The sequence below is a fragment of the Stegastes partitus genome, unplaced genomic scaffold (genome assembly GCF_000690725.1).
Source record: "Stegastes partitus isolate 25-593 unplaced genomic scaffold, Stegastes_partitus-1.0.2 Scaffold161, whole genome shotgun sequence".
NCBI classification, from domain to species: Eukaryota; Metazoa; Chordata; class Actinopteri; family Pomacentridae; genus Stegastes; species Stegastes partitus.
In genome coordinates this window covers 8,917-29,687 of record NW_007577892.1, presented here as the reverse complement: position 1 = coordinate 29,687, position 20,771 = coordinate 8,917, and the positions used below count along the sequence as shown (strand labels likewise).

The following is a 20,771-nucleotide window of genomic DNA, read 5'->3' as shown; positions in this document are numbered from 1 at the left end:
TGGAACACAGTAATGTTCAGTCACACTATGATGCCTAGCAAACCTTGAAAAGCTGTAGGGTCAACAATGTTGGTGACTTACGCAACTTGTTGATGATAGGCAAGTGGCTCCTGTGATCTTTCAGATATTTTGCTCGGAAACCGTCCAAAGACACCAGAATCAGAGGAGGTCTGGAAAAACTGAACAGGAAAAGACACCTCACAAATATAAGTTCTTGAAGGACGCACTGAGGTGGGTTTGTGACTTGAAAGTGAAATAACTGCTCAGTGGGGGACATAGATATCTTTGGCACCAATGATGTAGCAGAAGTGGTGTACAGTAGTTCTGTGTAGAGGCAACACAAAGCAGCTCTGTGACTGAGCTACCAAGAGGAGAAAGACAGTCAAATCAGTCGTGTGCTAAGAGTTTATAGACTGAATCAAAAAAGGTTGGGGACTTGAAATTAATAAGCTTGGGATACATAGAGATAAGGCGGAATATAGAGCATTTCATTGTGATATACGCAAGTAGACTATAAAATCTACAAACAAAAGGCTGTACAAAAGAATTCATTAATCCACAGATAAGTGGGCTAATTTACTAATTATTTCATGGATGGATATTATACATTGACTAAAAGAAATGGCAACAGAATTTATACGTTATTATATGAATTCTATAATAAGTAAGTAACATTTTTAAAGGATTAAAAATTTTAAAATAAAAGCTAAAAAATGCTACATTTGATTAATAAATTAATAATATAATTTCAAAATAAAAATCAATTTCACAATGCAGCCTTCAAAAAAAGGGGGGAAAAAAATACACATTTTAATAGATTAGCAATACGCTTTCTATTCTATTTTTACTTTTTCCTAAGATTCAAGGAACACCTTAGTCCTGCATATTTAAGAAATTAACATGTAAAAAATGTTTGCATTCAGCATTTTCCAAATAAGTGTAAAAACCAAACCACACATAAAAACAAAGATGCGGTTCACCAACAGAAACAACAGAAACAAACCCAATAGACTGAGTGAATTTGAGATAAAACAAATCCAGGAAACATTCGTGAATTTAATGATACTTTTAAAGCAAAAATAGTTTCATTTGGAGCCAAAGATTTTGTTTTCATAGTCTGATGAGTCTGTCTGGGGTTACTCCCTTACCAAGGCAGAGTCACACATGTGACCATGCTTTTGTGTAACCACCCACACACACACAACTCACAAACACATGTCTAATTACTTCGAGACTCATTAGACTAGTCTACATAGGAAAAAATGACACCACAGGAAAAAACAAGTCATGTTTTTAGGTTGTTACATACCTTTAAAAAAACAAAGATAAACAAAAAACAACAAACTATGAGACAGTGACAGGAAATCGCTTCATTCTCAGCTGTAAAACATGTGGAAACATACCGCTTGAAGATAAGAAGAGAAGCTATACTAGGTCAGCTAAGATTTGAGATATTATTTTCAGTTAAAAACTGACACATTCTAACATTACAGCAGTAAAAAAAAAAAAGAGAGAGAGAGCGAGAGAGAATTTCATTACCCAGGTGGACATTGTGGCTGTTCAGTTTCCTCAGAGGTCTTCTGCAGCCAGAGCATCCCATCTGCTTAAGAAGAAGAGTGTAATAAGTACGGGAAAAAAACAGGCCTGTTTCTTGTTCATACAAATATTTTCAGGGCTTAAGTGTCTCTCACACACCATTTATATATCAATAAACACCAAAATAGCTTACAGGCAAACCAAGTAGACTTATTTTGAAAAAAATACAAAATATTTATATAATGTTTATTATTTAGGAATGATTCATTTAAACATTTAGAGGTATTGTTAATTAAGAGTTTAACACTCAAAAAGGCACCATAAAGCCTGTGATTATTTAGTTTAATAAAAATTTCCCTGACAGTTCTGGCAGCTAAAGCAAAGAATCTAGCAACTGTATCATTTAATGGGATTGTTGAGTCATTTGCCTGCCATCTACAAGGATGTGAAAGTGCGCAAATGAACAGTGACGCTACATTGTCATCCACATTCACAAGAAAAATAGAGAAGCAAAGTTTTTACACAGTTTTTTGGAGAGAGAAAAGAGCAAAGCTTTGTGGAAGTGACTAGGAGCACAAACAGACTCCATGAACAAACCAAAAAAAAGAAGAAGAAAAAAAGAAAAAAGCTCAGCCATCACATTTTTAGGCCAGATTTTGTGCTTGCCAGCATTTGTTCTCCTACAAGAGAAAGCACCTGGACATTGTTTTTGTGGAAACAAAACAGGAGGGGAAAAAAATTACTAAAGTAATGTGTGTAAGTAGGTAATACTATTTAAGAAGTCAGTACTAGATATCTATGTCTTTTCACATACATACACATGAAACAAGGGACATCCCTTCCTTAGACTCAGACTTCAATTCACTTCATCTGAGACAGTGTAAGTGGAATTTAAGGGACTGCAACCTCCCAGCAACTAGAGATGTTTTAAACCTGCAGTCATTGAGTTTTTGGCCACAAGGGAGCAATGCAACTAGCTGTAAACACAACACTGACAGATTCCATGGAATTGTGAAATCATTAGTAGCCTGTTTATTCTCCAAACAATAAAAGAGCGACATGGGTGACCAGACAGCCAAGTGGTTACACCCATCATTTACCTCTTTTTTGGCCCTTACCAACTCCTGAAGGGAACATCTAGGTCTTTGCTGCTAAATACTCACTGATATCAAAATATCAGAACTGAGAGTGAACCAAAGCATTAAACTGGTGAGTGGAATGACTGCAGAGTCGTGTGATAATTCTCTGTTTTTTGGGGAGAAAAACAAACAAACAACAAAAAAACTGAATACAGGATGTAAACAAGGGGGACTTAATTTTGGTGGACTAAAATTTTGACCTCCTCCTTCACTTTCGAAGCAAATGCTGTCAAGTCTGCTGCTGACAGGACATATGACATAGGGAATCATGCTGGCGAGAAAGCTCTTCCTCACTGCCTCTTGGGACCAACATTGTGGTTTGGACAGAACATGCGAATGTTCTGTGGCCTGTAATCCACCAGAAAACCTGCTCTCAGCATTTTGCATTAGACACTGTAAGCCACTACGAAGAAGTTGAGTTCTGAGTTATTTGTAATTCCTTTAATCTGTTTCCAAAGGCTCTACCAAGAAAGTAGCACTATGAAAGATGTAGAAAAGGCACAGATGTGAATGACTCCTAAATAACAGTCTGGGTGAGTGAAAAGTCAGAATGTATTCTTTCCATATGGCTTTCATCTTAGTTGGGTAGGAAATATAAGTTCAAAAGGGAAATGTTACCGCACAGAGAGCACCCCACCCAAGCTAAGGGCAGCTGCCAGTCACCACCGCTGCCCTCAAAATGGAAGAGGGGGGTTTTACCATGGCAGTTTGAAACAAGGAGCATACTGACTCTGCTGCCCACGTCTAACCAGAGAGAATCTACAGCTGCAGAAAACATTTCCCTTCTCACTATAAAGTGTGTTTACGACATGCGTTGCAAACTTTGGCAAAATGCCAGTTTGCACCAAACTGACAAACTTATTCTGTGAGCAAATCGTATGGAGTCTCAGATGTTAACATTCACTTCTGGTTTTCTTCTTCTCTGGCTGGTTGGAAAAGTAGGGCCTCCCTCACTGCTCCTCTAAATACTTCCAGTTTCAAGTTTCTGAAGGATCTGCAGTGGAATGTTAGCAGGCTCTATGCTTTCGGGTAAGCCAAACAGCACGTTTGTATCCTTGCAATAGAGGTATGCAGCTGTGATTGTTATTTTGCCTACTGACAACCTTACCAAACAAGTCACTGAATAAATAAAGTTAATCTGTCTCACATTGTTGCAGGCAAAGCACTTTATTCACTGACGACTGAGTGAAAACTATGACTTAAAAAAAGATCAGCCATATAAAGTAATAATGTGCTACTACTTATACTGTTAGTAAAAGCAAAAGCAAACATGTTGACACCTGCATATGGAATGGTAACATTGAGAGAATTACTAGGTTCTCCAAAAAAAGAAAATAATTGGCAATTAAATCTATCTGTATGTGAAGCACTGGGGTTTCTTTCCCTATTTTTCACAATTCCAACACCAGCACTTGACAGCACCTATACGTATCCATTTCTAGGTGATCATTCATGAAAAAAGCTGATAGGATGATCTTTTCTGTACATTAAACTAAAATTAACATCCCTGAGGATCCACAACTAATGTTAGAGTCAATGTTAAAGTGACTTTAAGCACATGCACAGAGTGGTTTGGTAAGAAACAGTGATGTAAACATTACTTTGTCTACAAAGTCCTCCACAGGTACTAGTATTTTTTCGTGGCAGAGAGGTGACAGTGAATGAAGGAATGATCTACACTGACAGCCTCAAACTCGATGAAATAGATAGCACCCTAATTCCCTTGGCCACCAACGAACAGTGATACAGTATGGATACTTACTAAGTTTATTGGTTGCCTGACTATTACAATCCTGATATGCTTTGAACAAGCGCTGATCCTTCTTCAACTAGCCCATGTGGTGATAGGTACATACAAGGTGTGGAAAGCCAGAAAAAAAAAAAACATGCCACAAAAAGAGTAGTGCTTTAAAATGACGACAATGAAATGCTGGCTAGTTGAATGTAGGTTAATTAAGAGGGAAGATTACCTTTTCCATTATTACTTTTTCTCACTGAGATCACCACAGCCAGGATGACCACCAGTAAGATCAGCAGCAGAACCTAAAATTCATAGGACAAATATTTGGATGTTCATTAACGTTACTGAAGATAACAGCTCAATAATCACATGTCACTGTCAAACGCGACTGATGATGTTTATTTTAACCTCCAGCCTCTGGTGAGTATAATGTAAAAGAAAGCCCACACACTACAAAACCAACAGTGTTTCTGTCATTCATTTTAAATAACATGTTAATAGCACACCACCACATCGCCTGACAGCCGTTACCAGGAATGTCGTGGTCAGGGGAAAAATGGGATTAGCCAAGGGCGGCAATGGATGGAGGGTCGTTGAAGAGCCTGGAATGAAAGGTTTATTTGTTTGTTGTAAGCTAGGTTCTACAAAATTCTTTACTGTTTTCCTCATTCAGTAATTCATTCATCAGTAATTTCTCAGACTGGGATAAATAAAGTATTTTTCTATTCTATTCTATTCTATTCACTCATTCACATACCAGCGGTGGCACGCCTATCATGCAAGGTGGTCGTCTGCCATTGGGAGCAACTTAGGTTTTAGTGTCTTGCCCAGGCAAACTTTGGAACCGGGGATTCAACTGCCAACCTTGTGATTACTGAACAGCCCGCTCTATCACCTGAGCCATGGCCAGTTTGGTCTAGCTTTAAATCATCACTAAGATGAGCAATAAGGGGAAATACATCCTCTTGGTTGTTTTTATTTTTTAAAGCCAATTACATTTGTTTTGGGCAGTGCTAAGCCCAGCATGCAGCAATGGTGTCCCTGCAAAACAGTAAAAAGGGGAATTGTTTTGGTGGAAGATTTGCAGGCAGGGAGGCAAACATGTCAGGACTACTGCCCCAGTATCAAACCCCCACCTAGCCCTCTCTCCCACTCTCTCCCACTCTCTCCCACTCCTCTCCCTCTCTCTCTCCTGTCATTCTGGTCGTGTGTGCAGAGTGTGAGTGATTACTGCAGGGATTGAAGACAGCTGTGCGGTAATCAGCCCGATCACCCAGACCCAAAAATGCTCGGCTCATTCCTCCACTCTCCACCAGATTGTAGACACGGAACCCTCTGCCGCCTGACCGCCCTGCATCAGCAATAAAAACCCTGCCTTGGGTAACCCCACTGTCAGTTACAACTTCTCTCACTCTGTCCCTGCGGATCATGCGACACCCAAGCCAAGGCGCCACCTTTAGGAAAGCCTGCTTCCACCTCACCTGTTCCTGTCTTCAAAGAGGTTGATGTCACCTCCAATGTTCCTGTCTTCAAGAGGCTTGACGCTGGATTGACACTGTCTCAGAGACTGCAGTCGCTTCCCTTGCATTACTATCAGAGCCTGCAATTGCTTCTCCTGCCTGGCCTTTAGAGGGGCTCAGCTTTTGCCGGCCCTTAACCCGGCCTCCAGAGGAGCTTTGCCTTTGCCACCCTCCAGCTCAGCCCTCAGAGGGGCACTGCCTTTGCCGCCAGACTCCTGCCTGGCCCCCACAGGGGTCCTGTCTCATCTGCTGTCAGATTCCAAAGAGGTTCTGTCTCCTCCATCGCCACCCTCCCGAGGGGTTCACCAGCCTTCTGCTGGGCCCTCCGCTGCCCAACCAGCTTCCGCATTACCCTCCTGAGCGGTCCCTGAGCAGCCTCCAGGCTGCCCTCCAGACTGTGTCTTCCTGTTTTTGGATTCCTTGGTTTTGACCAGCCTCAGGGCCGCCTTCCAAGACTTTGTCTTCCTTTTTCTGAATTCCTTGTGTAGTTTTGGCCAGCTTCAGGGCTGCCCTCCAGACTAGTTCTTCCTATTTTCAAACTCCTCACTTAGTTTTGTCTGTTTTCTGAATTAGATTTGGCTAGCCCCAGCTCCATGCTGGGTTCAAATATCTAGACAGAAGAAAGCTGCATGAAATGCACGGGGAAAAAATGGATGACATATGGTAAATGGTCAGCATTCATATGGTACCTTTAAACCTTAGCTTGGTTTTACAAAGCTCTTTACAATGGGTTTTCATTTATCCATTCACACAATCACACACCAACTGCAACAGAACTGCCACGTAAGGTGCCTGCCTACCAATTTGGGGTTCATTGTCTCGGACACTTCAGCACATGGAGAGCCAGGGATGAACTGCCAGCCTTTTGATTATTGGACAACTTAGGCTACCACCTGATCCATGACCGGCTAGTAAAAAGTTATCACAAGCACTTATTGAGTTGCAGACTTGCGAAGCACACAATATAAGACAGTATAAAATAAAACCAATTTTAAGATCATGGTGATCCAAGAAGCAAAGTCTAATTAAAATATAACCTATGGTTAATTTTTTTTTTGTTACTTTGAGATGATTTAATCTTGTTAGAAATAGGCCTACCAGTAGTTCGTAGTTACATTTTTTGCCCATTCAAACAAGACAGTTTTCTTAAAAAGGTTACTTATTAGCTTTGAATTATGGCATGGGGAGGACGGCTCGGTGACACAGTGGTTAGCGCTGTCACCTCACAGCTAAAAGGGCCTGGATTTGAATTTTGCTGTTTGGACTTTGTATGTTCTCTCTGTGCCGGCTTGGGTATAGAAGGAGAAATACTTAAATTTACATTTAAAAATTACATTCTCTTTAATGAAGTTCTGTTAATTATGATACTTAAAGTAAATCTAATTTAACCACAGTAAAAGTATCACACAGCAATTTTTTGTTGAGGAAGGAGATTTGAAATGTGGTGAGATTCCAAATTTTACAGACTCAAGCACAAATATTATCACTTCTTTAAATATGGTATGAACAGTTAATTAGTGACTGCAGTCAACAGCTGTTGACAACTTCATGTTAATGTGTGAAGTTATTGGTTCAATTATTTGAAAACACTTCTAAAAGATTACAGATATGGATAGAGAGAGGAAGGGGCCACAGAGACTGCTTATAGATGAAGCCCAGAATTTTGAGCCACACCCATGACTGTTACTATCTTTAAAATCCTTTAAGGTAAAAACTGAAAAATAAATAAATATAACTTCAGCATATTTAAATGCTATTGTGGTGACAATTACCTTGACAAAATTTCAGTTTCCAGCTTATTCCCTGCCATTCCAGACTGTCTAATGTCAGATACATGCCTTTGCAACCATACTATAACAAACTATAATAGGCCTCTGGCTCATTGAGAGAAGCCATAAATCACTTCCCCCAGTAAATACAACTCAGTGCATGTTGCACTGTAGTGCACTTTCATGCTTACAGCATTGACTCAAGAGAAGATAATGTTGGTTGTTTGGTTTACCACTTAGGTTCTGTCAACACAGAGACATCTCGATAAATTTTAGATGGCCTGCCATGAATTCTGTATCAAAATTCTTCTCATGGTTAGGGTTAGGGGTAGGTTTTTGAAATCTGTCTCGATAGGGTTAGGACTGCTGCCTGAAAAAACTACGCTGCAAATTGGGCCAATGCGTTGTTTTCAAGGGTACGTAACGGGAAAATATTTAACAACAAGCGCCGATGGAGTTTCACCACCATTGTCGTCGCTCCTAATGCTGCTATTCGCTAGCGTATTCGCTGCTAACTGTTAGCAGCATTTGCTAAGCCACCCCTCCGTCTGACGACCCTTCCCACAATACGCTGTAAAAAACAATAAAAAATAAATCCTGGCTAGGACCCTGCAAAATGTCCGGAGGAGGAGTCCCACTGACTTTCCTTTTCCTAACTTTTTCTCAAAAGCAAACAGAAGGTCAGAGTTTTCATTTAAAATGTTTTTAAAGTGGAATCTATCCCACCTGACTGAGGGTGAAGGCAGGCAGGGGACACCCTCGACAGCAGCTCATTAGACAGGCGTTTCAAAGAATCCTGAATCACTGTAGTTTAGTTTAGAGATAGGGGTGTTCAACTGTGCTGTCATTCCTGCTTATTTTGACTCCTCCACAAACCAAATCAGGCCTGGAGTGGTTATCATGGCCATTTACTTATGGTGGAGTCTGAGAGTTAGTTTGAAACCTGTTGCCACATTTAAACATCAATGGTCCCATAAATGTTTGGATTGTGACACCTTAAATTTTGATATCTTATAACAGTTTAGTTCACATATAAGCTGCTACTGTTAATGGAACTTATCACAACACAAGTTGCATCATTGCAGATTTATTTTAATCTAGTTTTGTCTTTATAACAAAGACTTAAAATAAAGCACAGTAACACACATATACGACACTGGTTGGAGGACTTTTGTACCACAATCACGCACTTGGTGAAATCTTTACATGTTCTGAGACAAATATGACCCTGTGACTCAAAACTTAGCCTCTAATTCCTTCAACCTAAAAACTCATAGCAGCGTGGAGTTAAGGCTCAAAAGCAGAATAGTGGGAGTCATCAACCACAAGCTTCCGTGTGATTCACAAATACAACTTGGAATTCCTAGACTGGTATGAAAATATGCTGCTATGTGTGCATGGTGTCTGGGTATGTGCAATTATTTTCTCAAGCTCTATAGGTGAGGAGACAGAAAACTTGCATGAGCTTCTTGGAAAAGCCATAAGACGTGGTCTTTGTGGGTTCTCAAAGTAAACAGTCTGTCTGGTGGAAAAAATACTCGTCTAAAATTCAAAGTCTAAAACACACTTCACCACTTATTTCAGTTCATCTCAACCCCCATCTCTAAAGAAGACATCAGCTTGAAAACTGTCTTTCTACAGTGATCATTAGTTTGCAAAACTTACCCCATGTTTAAGCAAAAAAGTAGCCCTTTGGACCCAGGATGTTGAAACCATCTTTTTTGCAAGATCTTAAATAACAACGCAGTGCAACCAGTGTCAGTATTACAAGTACTAACAGCTGTATGGTGACTGAGGTATGACAGGTCAGGACATAGCATTGTCTAGACTTTGCCTCGTGTGTATCTTATCCATGCCAAGCGGGTAGTAGCTGCTTCCTGTGTTTTTTAGTTGGGGTTTGCAAAAATCGTTCAAAATATATGAATACTTTCAGATGATTTTCAGTATGTACAGTTTAAATTTTAGTGATGACATCAAGCTTGCTTTCTGCGACTTTCCTTCTGTGACAAATCTTAAATTCTGGGGAAAACTCAGTCAGATTCCAGACCATAAGATACATAATGGTGATAAGTCAAATGTTTTACAAATTTAAATCCAAAGGTAGTTTACTCAAATAACCTTATCGTGCCATTGGTATGTATGATGGAGACTAAAAATCGGACCTTAACAGCATGCCAAGATGTAACTGTCGATTGATCAATTAGTCACACTAAAGAATATTCACCAGCAACTATACATAAACCATGAACCAAAGTATAACCAATGAAATACAACTTTATTTGCTGCCTGTCTTTCCCATGTAATACCCCCAAACATATAGAATATTTGAAAGTGTGAAGTACAGCACAACAAGGTGTCTGGAAGCCCCTCTCCCACTCTCTCCCTTTTTCTAAATGCACCAGACTTTAGGCTGAAACTTTGCACTGGTAGATCAAAACCAGTATGACTGTAGGTCATGTCTACCTGTAGAGATACTTCTGGCCTCTGTGTCTTTGCACTTGAGTGAAAACATTTAGTTTCCACATTCACACTGGCAGCACTGACAGTCTCAGCTGTGTGACAGTTGTGACTAATGACAGTTAGAGTAAACAGTGGAGAAATACAGACTTGAGGCTGTGGTTTTAAAATCCTACTGATGACAGATTATTGTGCCAATTACTTTTATGATTAACTGCTTATTTAGTCTGTAAAAACGAATATATATATATATACACATTAAAACATGACAGTAATCAACAGTTATCAGAATAGCTGGCAATTTTTCTGTTAATCATTTAACTAGTTTTTAATTAATCCAACTAATTTTAGCAACAGTCAGTATAGTCTCATAATTTTTTGACAGTTTAAGGTTACACTTAGGTCATAGTTTAGTACAAAACATAAAAATAGCATTTGGTTGACACCATATATTCAACTAAGATTACCTGAAGAATTTCAAGGGACTAGTTACTTGGATCGTGTAGTAAGACTCAATTTATTTCGGTTAATCGAAACTTTGACACATAAATCACTTCCAATCATTTACTGTAAGAGTGTAAAAGTGGTCTTGAAGTGCTGCTAAGTGTTCAGTTTAAAGACTGAGGAGCCCTCCAGGTTGGACAGGGAGGCGGTTGTGTGAGTTGAAGTGCCTCAGAACGTACCCCAACAATGATTTTACAGTGGGTATTCCTTTTCTTTCCACGGTCGGTGTTCCTCTGGCTCTCCAGCTCTTGTGTCCCAAATAAAGACGCCGCCTGTTCAGCCGATCGCTCCTCTCCTTTGGTGACTTCCATGCTGCTGAGCGCTAAAGCCTCCTGTCACGGTTTTCCAGCAGCGAGTAAATAGCGCTTCCCCGGACAGGAATATATGAGTGAACAGGACATGACCCTCTGCTCTGCTCGAACTTGGCACCGCCTTTTTGACGTCTTGCAGGCGGCAGCGGCAGCAGCATGTGTTGGAGCTGAGAGTGGGCGGCTCGTTCCAGCGACTCAGGCCTCAACTCTGCTATTTTGGTGCTATTTTCCCCTGAAGTCTGTTCAACAGGAAAAATAAACTTCCAAACAACAGAAACTGTCTGTCTGTTTAAGGAAACAAACAAACCCATTCCGGATATTTATGTTTAAACATGCCACAAAAGTACCCATCAACTTCTCATCTGTAAGACAACAACAAACTAACAATCAAACAGTTGTTGACAACAGTAACGTGTACTTGTCATTTGTACTGTAGGATCATAGACTGTGTAGGATGAGCGGTGGCGCCATCGTGTGGCCTTACTGAGGTCCGCTGGATCTCTGCTCCCTGGTTTTCATGGTCTGCCTTGATTACAATCACAATCAATGAGCAGAGTTTCATTTTCTGAAATAGGAATCGATGGTTGTCATTCCAAATAAAAACCACGAAGTTTACTTTTTTTATTTTGATTTGAGTTTCCTGGTGATTCTTAATTTTGCTTTTCATTGTGATGGTGATGACATTGATAAGATGATTATCAGGAATCATAATATTAGGTTGGATACAAAATTCAGTTTAAAATTAGGCAAAAAGGGACCTTTGAAGCAAAGGAATCACTTTACATTATTTCTAAATTCCAGTGGAAAAAGAAGCACCTAGTTGGCCACAAGACAGAATGGGGTGCTACACCTTTGTCTAACAAGAAAGAAAAAAAAAAAGAAAAAAGAAAGAAAAAGAAGTCTTCGTGTGTCTGGGTCTGTTCTTTTCTTTACCTACACTGAACCCCAGGTTGCTCCTGACAGCAGGAAGGTATCTTGCATGCCACTTGTGTGGAACAAAAACATTGTAAAATGCTTTGTAGCACCTAGTTAACATTAAAATGCACTATATGCGTGCAGATTATTTGCTATTTAACAGTAGTTTTCCATTTGCCATTCCCATAAAATTTTGACTCTTAAATAACCAAGTAAACAGCTGTTTTACACACTGACTCCCTTCTCAGCTGCTTCAGCTTCTAAAGTCCCTTCCAGGAGTCACAGGTGTCTAGTTGGCCTTCTTCGCTCGTCTCTTTCTTGCATGGTTTTTGAGGACGGCCTGTTCTGGGCAAATTAGCAAATGTGCCATAATCCTTCCATCTGTGAATGATAGATTTGACTGTACTCCAAGGGCTATTGAGTGACTTAGAAATTTTCTTGTTTCCATCCACTGACTTGTGCTTTTTTAATGACCCTTAAACAGAGTTGCTTGAACTGTTTTTGTTTTTATGGTGTAGTTATAGCCAAGAATAATGATTTACCAGTGACTAGAGTTTCCACATACAGTTGTCTTTATATTACAATCACTTGAGACACATTCAGTGCACTCAGATGATCTTCATTTCACCAATTTTGTCATTTCTTTGACTAATTGGCTGCACCTATGTTGAATTAGGAGAGTCATTTTAAAGGGGGTGAATACTTCTGCAATTACCCATATTACATTTTATGTTTTTAATAAATTGATTCTACTTTTTAGAAATCTGTTTTCGCTTTGACATGAAATATTGTTTTTTTGTTAGTTTTCTTTTTCTTTTTGCAATTCTCTTGTAAAAAAATATGTCAACCGCATTACTTCCTTGCTCACCTTTTTAGAAAAATAACCTGACTAAAACTACTGCAATGTGACTAAACTTACCACTGACCATATCTAACAGAATCTTGTGTGACAGTTTTCTATTTACCCAACCACCTATACTTCCTGTGATATATTTAGAGTACATAGCAGTGTTTGAACTAAAGAACAAAGTACTTACTGAACGACACCCAACTGGTATAAGGAGTTTGCCAGAAGAAGTTTACTTCTTGTTATGTCAGTTACCACATAAATAAAATGAGAATCATTATAATGCACATACAGTGCTAAATAGAGCTTTGCTGCTGAGTTTAATGTGTCATATGTAGCAGTATTGTAGTTTGTTAATCCTCAGGCTAGTTAGAAAAGGTTATATTTTTACAATCCTCCAGAAAGATCCCAGTGGCAGTGGTGTCAGGAACTGTCACAAAATTTGGCTGTGTAAAAGTTTTAGATTCAAGATTCGAGGCCTTCATTGGTCACAGACACAATATAAGGCGCAGTGAAATGTGTTGTGCACCTGTTTCACACCAAAACAATAATAATAATTATAATTATAAGCAGAATAAGAATAAAGAATAAAACACACGAGAAATAAATATATATATGAATATATATATAGAGAGAGAGATAGAAATAAGCAAAAATAAATAAATAAAATTGTGAAACAGTGCAAAAAGGAAATACAATAAATAAAGAAGATAATAAAGTCATATGTATGTATATGTGCATGGTGATTATTGAGTCTGCTGTTTCAGGTTCAGCAGGCGGACAGCCTGAGGGGAGAAGCTCCTCCTCATCCTCTCTCTGTTTGCCTTCAGGCAGCGGTAACGCCACCCTGATGGCAGCTTTCGGCACTTACCCAACATTTTGTTTTATTTTTTGAATAATGTTTTGTTGTATTGCTGATTTTTTTGGTGTATGGATGTGGTGACCATTTTGATCTGACAATCAAAGTTGATTAAAAATGTCCATTTAAAGGTTTATAGTTACAGACATTACTTGAATCTGATTTTCAGTCACCTTGTTGTGATGTGTGTCTTAAATTCATTCTTTAATGTAAAAGTATTTCCTAATAAAACGTTGCCTAGACATAGCTTCAATTTGTAGTCTGCAGTTGCTTTCCAAACAACAGATATTTGCTTTCATGATCCTTAAATCTGAACACATCTATGATTTCAGATGAAATAAGTTGTTATGCAGTATATACATTCGACATGCCATAAAATACAGTACTTACACTTAATGTAGATGCACTGAAGTAGTTATTGAATGAAAGCATCCACAAGATGGTGTTGTTCCAAAACTTTTTTATTTTACAGGGATATTACATTGGAGACATTTTCAGACACCAGCTCAGTGCTATAAAATAATACTGCTCCTGACCCCTGTTAGCTTTAACATATCTGAGTTCAGTGAAGTCCAGGTTTATATGATGTGAAAATAGAAATCACATGTGGCCTGACCTTTGACCTCTGCATTGTCTGACAGGCCGTCCAGAGTTAAATGTTCTCACTGTCTGTTTGGCTTTGTGTCCAAGTGTGTGTGTGTGTGTGTGTGTGGATTACATACTATATATAAGCCTGATTTAGTGTTTTCAGTCTAAGCTATGTGGATGGGGGGTGGGGGATGGGGTGTGGTGTGGTCTATGGGGTCAGTGTGCATGTCAAAGTGTGTTTTCATATCTGCTTGTCGTTACAGTAACTCTGAAAGCGTGTGTGTTTTTCTCAGTGAACTGCATATCTCTCAGCAGTGTCTCCCTACAGCTCTGTTGCTGGGTCAGACATTGCAATGCGACCTTTAACACTGATTTACACATGTGTATCTTAGTGTCCATTTACACTGAGTGTGAGCAAATTCTAAGACTGGCAAAATAATCCCATGTGCCTCTTTTTGGCATGTGGAGCTGAAAATCATTGTTCAAATGTGTTTATTAATAAATTAAAATTCTTGTTTAAATCACTATATTTACAAAAATATTCCACTATGGTGGAATTAAGTTTTAACAATTAAATTAGTTTAGACATATTATTGCTTCCAAGAATCTTTGGAATACATAGAACTATAACAATTACTCCGTTGTGGTTGTGTATGCACCTACCAGTCAAGATGCAGTTTACATCCACGTCTTTTCAGTATTGGCCTTTCACCTTTTGGATCTAAAAAAGTCATTATTTTATTGACTTTTTCCTTTCAGAAATTTGTATGAGTTTTCTTTTTCAAAAATATTGTGAATTCTTGAGTTATGGCCCAAAATATTTTAGTAAGGTCATATTAGAGTCCAAATGAATGTTTGTGCTAAATTTAAAGAAATTCCTTGCACACGTTCAAGAGATATAGCGTTCACAATAATGGGATTAAGAAAAGGATGGATGGAAGACAGTTGTGAGCTCAAAGGTTATCATTTATTCATGGTTTAATCACCTAATCATACCTATTGATGTGTTTACTAAATTTCAGAGAAACAAACTACATATGTATTTTCAGGTCAACACTGACCACTGCATTCAATAAGAAGACAGGTGTGTTTGTGTTACCAAAGTAGATCAAAAACAGAGACCTCAGGCCCAATGGAGAATGAAGGTACAGTCTGACGAAGCTCCTGTGACAACAAATGGATCGCAGACATAGAGAATTTCGTAAAGAAAAAGTAAACTGGTTATTAAAACTAGCCAGCAAAAAAGTTTTGAGTTCACTGTCAGACTATAGATGACCTGTCACTCTTTGAGAGAGATGCTGGACGAATTCTGCCTTTCTCCCTATTGCACTACATAAATTACTAAACAATCTGTTGTATTTTGTAAGGTATTTTTTAAGGTCATAGGAGCCATAATGTAATTCAATGTTAAAAATGTATGTAAAAAACTTTAAAGCTGTACTTCAAGTAACCCCTTGAAGTCTGAACACCCCTGCTCAGGGTCTTTTCCCCTCCAGCCAATGAAAATGTCATATATATATAGTCTATTCTAAATCTGGGGGAAAAAAACTTGGTAGACCATGATATTCAGCAAAAGGACAGCACCCTCATCAAGCAGCAGATGTATCGCATTCCACAGAAGTTGATGCCAGTGTTGAAGAAGTGGCTGTCATGTTAGAGCTGGGTGTCACTGAGCCTTCCACCAGCAAATGGAGCAATCCCATTGTCTTGGTAATTAAGAAGGATGGGAGCATCAGATTTTGCATCGACTTCAGAAAGGTAAATGCACAATCTCAGTTTGATGCTTATCCTCTGCCAAGACTGGATAATCTCACTGAACAGGTAGGCCAAGCAAAGTTCATTACGACGCTTAACTTTTGCAAAGGTTACTGGCAGATGCCATTGTCTGATGCTGCCAAGCCTTCAACTGCTTTTAGATCTTCTCAAGGACTCTGGCAGTTTACCAAGATGCCATTTGGTCTCCTTGGGGCTCCTGCGACCTTCCAGAGGTTGATGAATCAAGTGTTGTCAGGTATGGAGACCTTTGCAGCAACTTACCTGGATGATGCTGTGATATACAATACCTCTTGGCAGGAACATCTGAGCCACCTGTCAAAGGTTCCGAGAAATATTAGGGAAGCAGGCCTGACCATCAATCCGAGGAAGTGTGTGGTGGCTAAGCAGGAGACACAGTATCTCGGCTACATCCTCGGATGTCGTGTCATCAAGCCAGTGCAGGACAAGGTGGAGGCAATCCGAGCAAAGGAGAAGCCGACGACTCGGAAACAGGTCAAGTCGTTTCTGGGTCTGGTGGGCTAGTATCGGCATTTCTTTCTAGGCTTCTCTGCAAGAGCAGCAGCCTTTACTGACCTCACCAGCACAGCAAAAACCAAGGTGGTATGGTGTGAGGAGCAGGAAAAGGCCTTCCAGGACCGCAAAGAGGCTCTATGTCAGGAGCCTGTCAGACAGATGCATCCCGCCAAGGGATAGACAGATGTCTACTACAAGGAGAGGGAGAAAAGAGGAAACCTGTGGCATACATCAGCAGGAAGTTGTTTCCCAGGGAGACCAGGTACTCTGCACCAGAGTTGGAGTGTTTGGTGAGCTGTGTATGTTTTTTTATGAGGAAATAAGTAAAGTCTGGAGCTCTGGAACAAAAAATTCATTGCTGGTCAGCTGCTCTTGGTTGTTCCATCATGCTATGCCCTTTAATGCCGTTTGGTTCATCCAGTTTGTAGAGGTCCATCACCATCAAAACCCTACAGGGCCTAAAAAGGGCTGCAGAAAAAACTGCAGAAAATTGATGGTGATGTTAAGAGAGGTTAAGCAATGTCCTAAAAGCACAGTTTACATAAAATTTATTACATTTGTCACATTCCCACATTCCAAATTCCAGTTTATTCAACGCTATTATTTTGCTCTCAGAGCACGACTACTGCATGTGTATATCATTGTATATATCATCCAAAATTAATACGTTATTGATTAGATCACCTATAACACACTTAGAAAGATTAACCTTTCATTCATCTGCAGCAATTTACAGCATCAAGTGGTGCAGTTTTTATTAGTTTTAGAGTGGAGTCAAAGCCTGTTGAAACAATTCAAAGCCTCCGGCAATGCTTGAAGTGGAGAGACTTGAACCTAGACCAAAGCTTGATTTATAAATAATACATCTGGAAAGAGCAGCAGTAGGTCTACTTAAAAAATTAATTAGCTGACAGTTATAGGCACATCTTCCCCATGAGATTTACTATAGTCACTTGTATGAATGAATTATTCATTTAACATGGTACAATCCTCAGTACAATATATTGAAAGCTCTGTCTTCTCAGACATAGCAGTCACTGACCACCTGTCAACCAGGATTTACAGTAGAACTGTATGCCTATTTGCTATTCTTGCTGCCCTGAAATAAAGCATGTGCATTGTGCACCTTTCAAAGCTGTTGATATATACTGACCTACTAGTGGGATATGAACGAGTGCTGCCCATCCACTGACATTGTGTGTATGTTGATTTATCACACAGTTTTTGACTCAGGTCTTGATGTCAACACTGACAGCATGTGACAGTAAAACAAAAGATTTGAGTTTTAGAAGGCTTTGGTTTACATTTGTCATATTTGTAAAAATCTGTACAAATCTGACCTACAGGTGTTATGAATACATTTCATACAGTTATTGCACTTTATAATGGTCAAAGAAATCTGAAAACAAGCTTATTCACACCTACAGCACATCAGTTTGTCCAAAAAATGAAGTGGACTCTCGTGGATGCACTTTACATTGCCTAACAAACTTACAACACACAAGTGACAAATGACTTTCTGTAAATTTGCCAATATTTCCACGTTAAATAAACACTCGGAGAGATAGGTAAAAGCAATAGAAAATCCCGGCCTCTCGGTGTCATCACCCCTGTGGTCAGCTGTTTCGCTTAGCTCTGTCAACCACAGACACAGTTTTCTTTCTTAAGGGGGCAAGGACAGCAACAACTCTGCCCTTTAGAACAGCTTTAATTCAATTCAATTCAATTCAATTTTATTTGTATAGCGCATATTTACAACAACAAGTCATCTCATAGCGCTTTAGAACCAGAGGTTTCATTCCACCATGGTGAAATGAAATGTGAAATGAACTATCTGCAGTATTTTGAGCTAAAAAGAAAAACACACTGTAGGGACATGTGAGACTTGCAGTTATTTGCTGAAAAGGAGAACAATAAGGAACCTTAAAAGTTTACTGTTACTTTATCTTCCATAAACAAAGAAAAGGCACAGCAGGCGCTAATGATGCACAAGTGGGAGGACTATCTGTCTGCAATGAAGAGAACAGCTGTAAATGTATCTGTGGATGCATTACAGTCAGTGTGTGCAAGGTGAAAATTTTTTCGAAACAGGATAAAATTCTATTACATGATCTCCCAACTCTAATCAAGAGCAACATGCAACTTTATTTGGTTGTAAATAGTGGTTTTGAAACTTAGTTTGGCTGCCTGACTTTCTAACTCCTAGCTAATCCTAAGTGAGTAAAGTGGTGGCTTGTGACTGGTGGGCCTTTAAACAAACATCTCCCTGCCACCAATGAGTCCAGAGAATTCTTTGTAACATCTTGGTAGTGACGGGCAATCACATGCTCGCCTGCTATCAAGACTCTACCAGGATTCTATGCTCCATCCAATCAGCGCTTGTATTGCTGCCACGATATCTGGCCATTCAACGCTCGTATTTCTTCCAGTACACTTTGCTGTCTGGCCAATCAACGCTCAGATTGTTACGAAGACCCGCCCCTTTGCTACCAAGAATTGACGAATCGGAGACCTGCGGCTGCTGGCCAGATGAAATTCAAAATGTCACATGGTAACGTTGGTTTAAACTGCTTAACTTCTCGCCAGCAACTCTAAACCTAATTTTATATTTTACAGTTTTTGTCAGTACAAGTACATGGGACACACATGTATATATTTTTAATGACTTACTTGATGCTGTTGGTCAGTCACATTAAGTACATTATAACGCCACCGGTTCACTTACTGTTTATAGTTTGCTTTCGGTTGTGATGTTGCTACTTCAGCTCATTTTAATTTAATGCTAATTTATCTGATAATCTGATAATTCGTGTGGCCATCTCATGGGTTTGACATGTTAAGTTAGGGGCTCTGGTCAAACTTTTAGGTGCTGCAGGAGAGGCACCTCTTCGTTTAGAGAATGGGCTCCTTTTTTCATGAACCATATGTTCTGTCTTAGTTTTACGCAAACAGCCCCATATAAGTCAAAGGTTATTTTGTAGGGTGATTCTTTTTGGCTTTGAATCCTCTCACAGGTGTCTTTGATACTACTGTACTTGTTTCAGTAAACCTTTTTATATACCAATAAGATGATATCAGCAGAGAATTTCTTCATCACCTTCACATCATCGCTACGTTTGCGAGCTGGATACGTCTTGAAATGGATGATAAGCTACATATATGATGTGTACAGTACAGGAAAAGTTAGGACTTAAATTTCATGCGACTTAATCCTTCTACTTCACTGCATTTTAGCAAGGAATATTGTGCTTTTTACCTAAGTAGTTAAGTATATTTGATTCCAATATTTGTGCAGGTCTATTTTTTTGAATGCAGGTCTCTCATTTGAATGTTCCTGTAGTGTGGTATTGCTACCGTTACTTATGTTTCAAAGGTGAAGAGACCTAACAAAGGAAAGCCATGGATGTGACCTATGACCCCAGAGGCAGTGCTGAATAAGGCCAGAAATGCTTTACTTCAGCATCTTTCCTTCTGGCACCATTGCCATTGCCACGAAGGAAAGTCCCCAGCACACTGCCACCTCTCAGTGTGCTGCAACCACCCCGATGCCCACCTTCACCCAGCAACCTGCCAGCATCTGGTTTTCTCCTCCCACAGTGTGTCCACCTCCTCTCTCTGCTCTATCTTGCACAGCAAGCTGCTGGACCAGAAAAGTGTGACGAAGACTGTAAAAATGCCGTTGTCTCTCCTCAAAGCCAAACCTTGTAAGTAAACATTTAATTGTGCAACATGTTTTAAGGTAGGTTGCTGGTTCGCGTCCCGGTGGGGGCACCGGAATCTTTCTGCGTGGAGTTTGCATGTTCTCCCCGTGCAGCGTGGGTTCTCTCCGGGTTCTCCGGCTTCCTCCCACACAGTCCAAAAACATGTTGAGGTTAATTGGTGATTCTAAATTGTCCGTAGGTGTGAATGTGAGTGTGCTTGGTTGTCTGTCTCTAAGTGTGGCCCTGTGATGGACTGGTGACCTGTCCAGGGTGTCCCCTGCCTTCGCCCTAAGTCGGCTGGGATAGGCTCCAGCCCCCCCGCGACCCTAATGAGGATTAAGTGGTGTATAGAAAATGGATGGATGGATGGATGTTTTAAGGTTAGCATTTATTGTTGTTCAGTACTTGGGATGTTTGTTTGTTCTGCTTTTTGTGTTTCACTCAGGCACATGGACAACTGCAGACTTCATCGCCATCCTCATGATTGTGTCCACTGAGGCACCACAGAGGTTTCACTCACCTTTACAGATCCCTCTGAGTTCGCTGAACTGGATGACTGCTCACTACTGGCAGAGGTAGTTAGGTTTGAGGAGAC

General features: G+C 39.7%; 1 protein-coding gene across 3 annotated transcripts in view; it reads right to left on the bottom strand.

The window, feature by feature from the left end:
* Positions 1-11,073, bottom strand: part of enpp1 (ectonucleotide pyrophosphatase/phosphodiesterase 1) — a 38,402-nt gene extending 27,329 nt beyond the window's left edge. Inside the window, exons 1-4 of one of the 3 annotated variants that reach the window (XM_008279493.1) lie at positions 10,846-11,073; positions 4,646-4,718; positions 1,540-1,603; positions 82-179 (exon numbers count right to left, since the gene is read on the bottom strand). In XM_008279493.1, coding sequence (XP_008277715.1) covers positions 82-179; positions 1,540-1,603; positions 4,646-4,718; positions 10,846-10,977 — 367 coding nt within the window. In that variant the 5' untranslated portion in view covers positions 10,978-11,073. The remainder of the gene's footprint in view (positions 1-81; positions 180-1,539; positions 1,604-4,645; positions 4,719-10,845) is intronic. The other 2 variants (XM_008279494.1, XM_008279495.1) reach the window with 2 other exon arrangements.
* Positions 11,074-20,771: the final 9,698 nt, after the last annotated feature.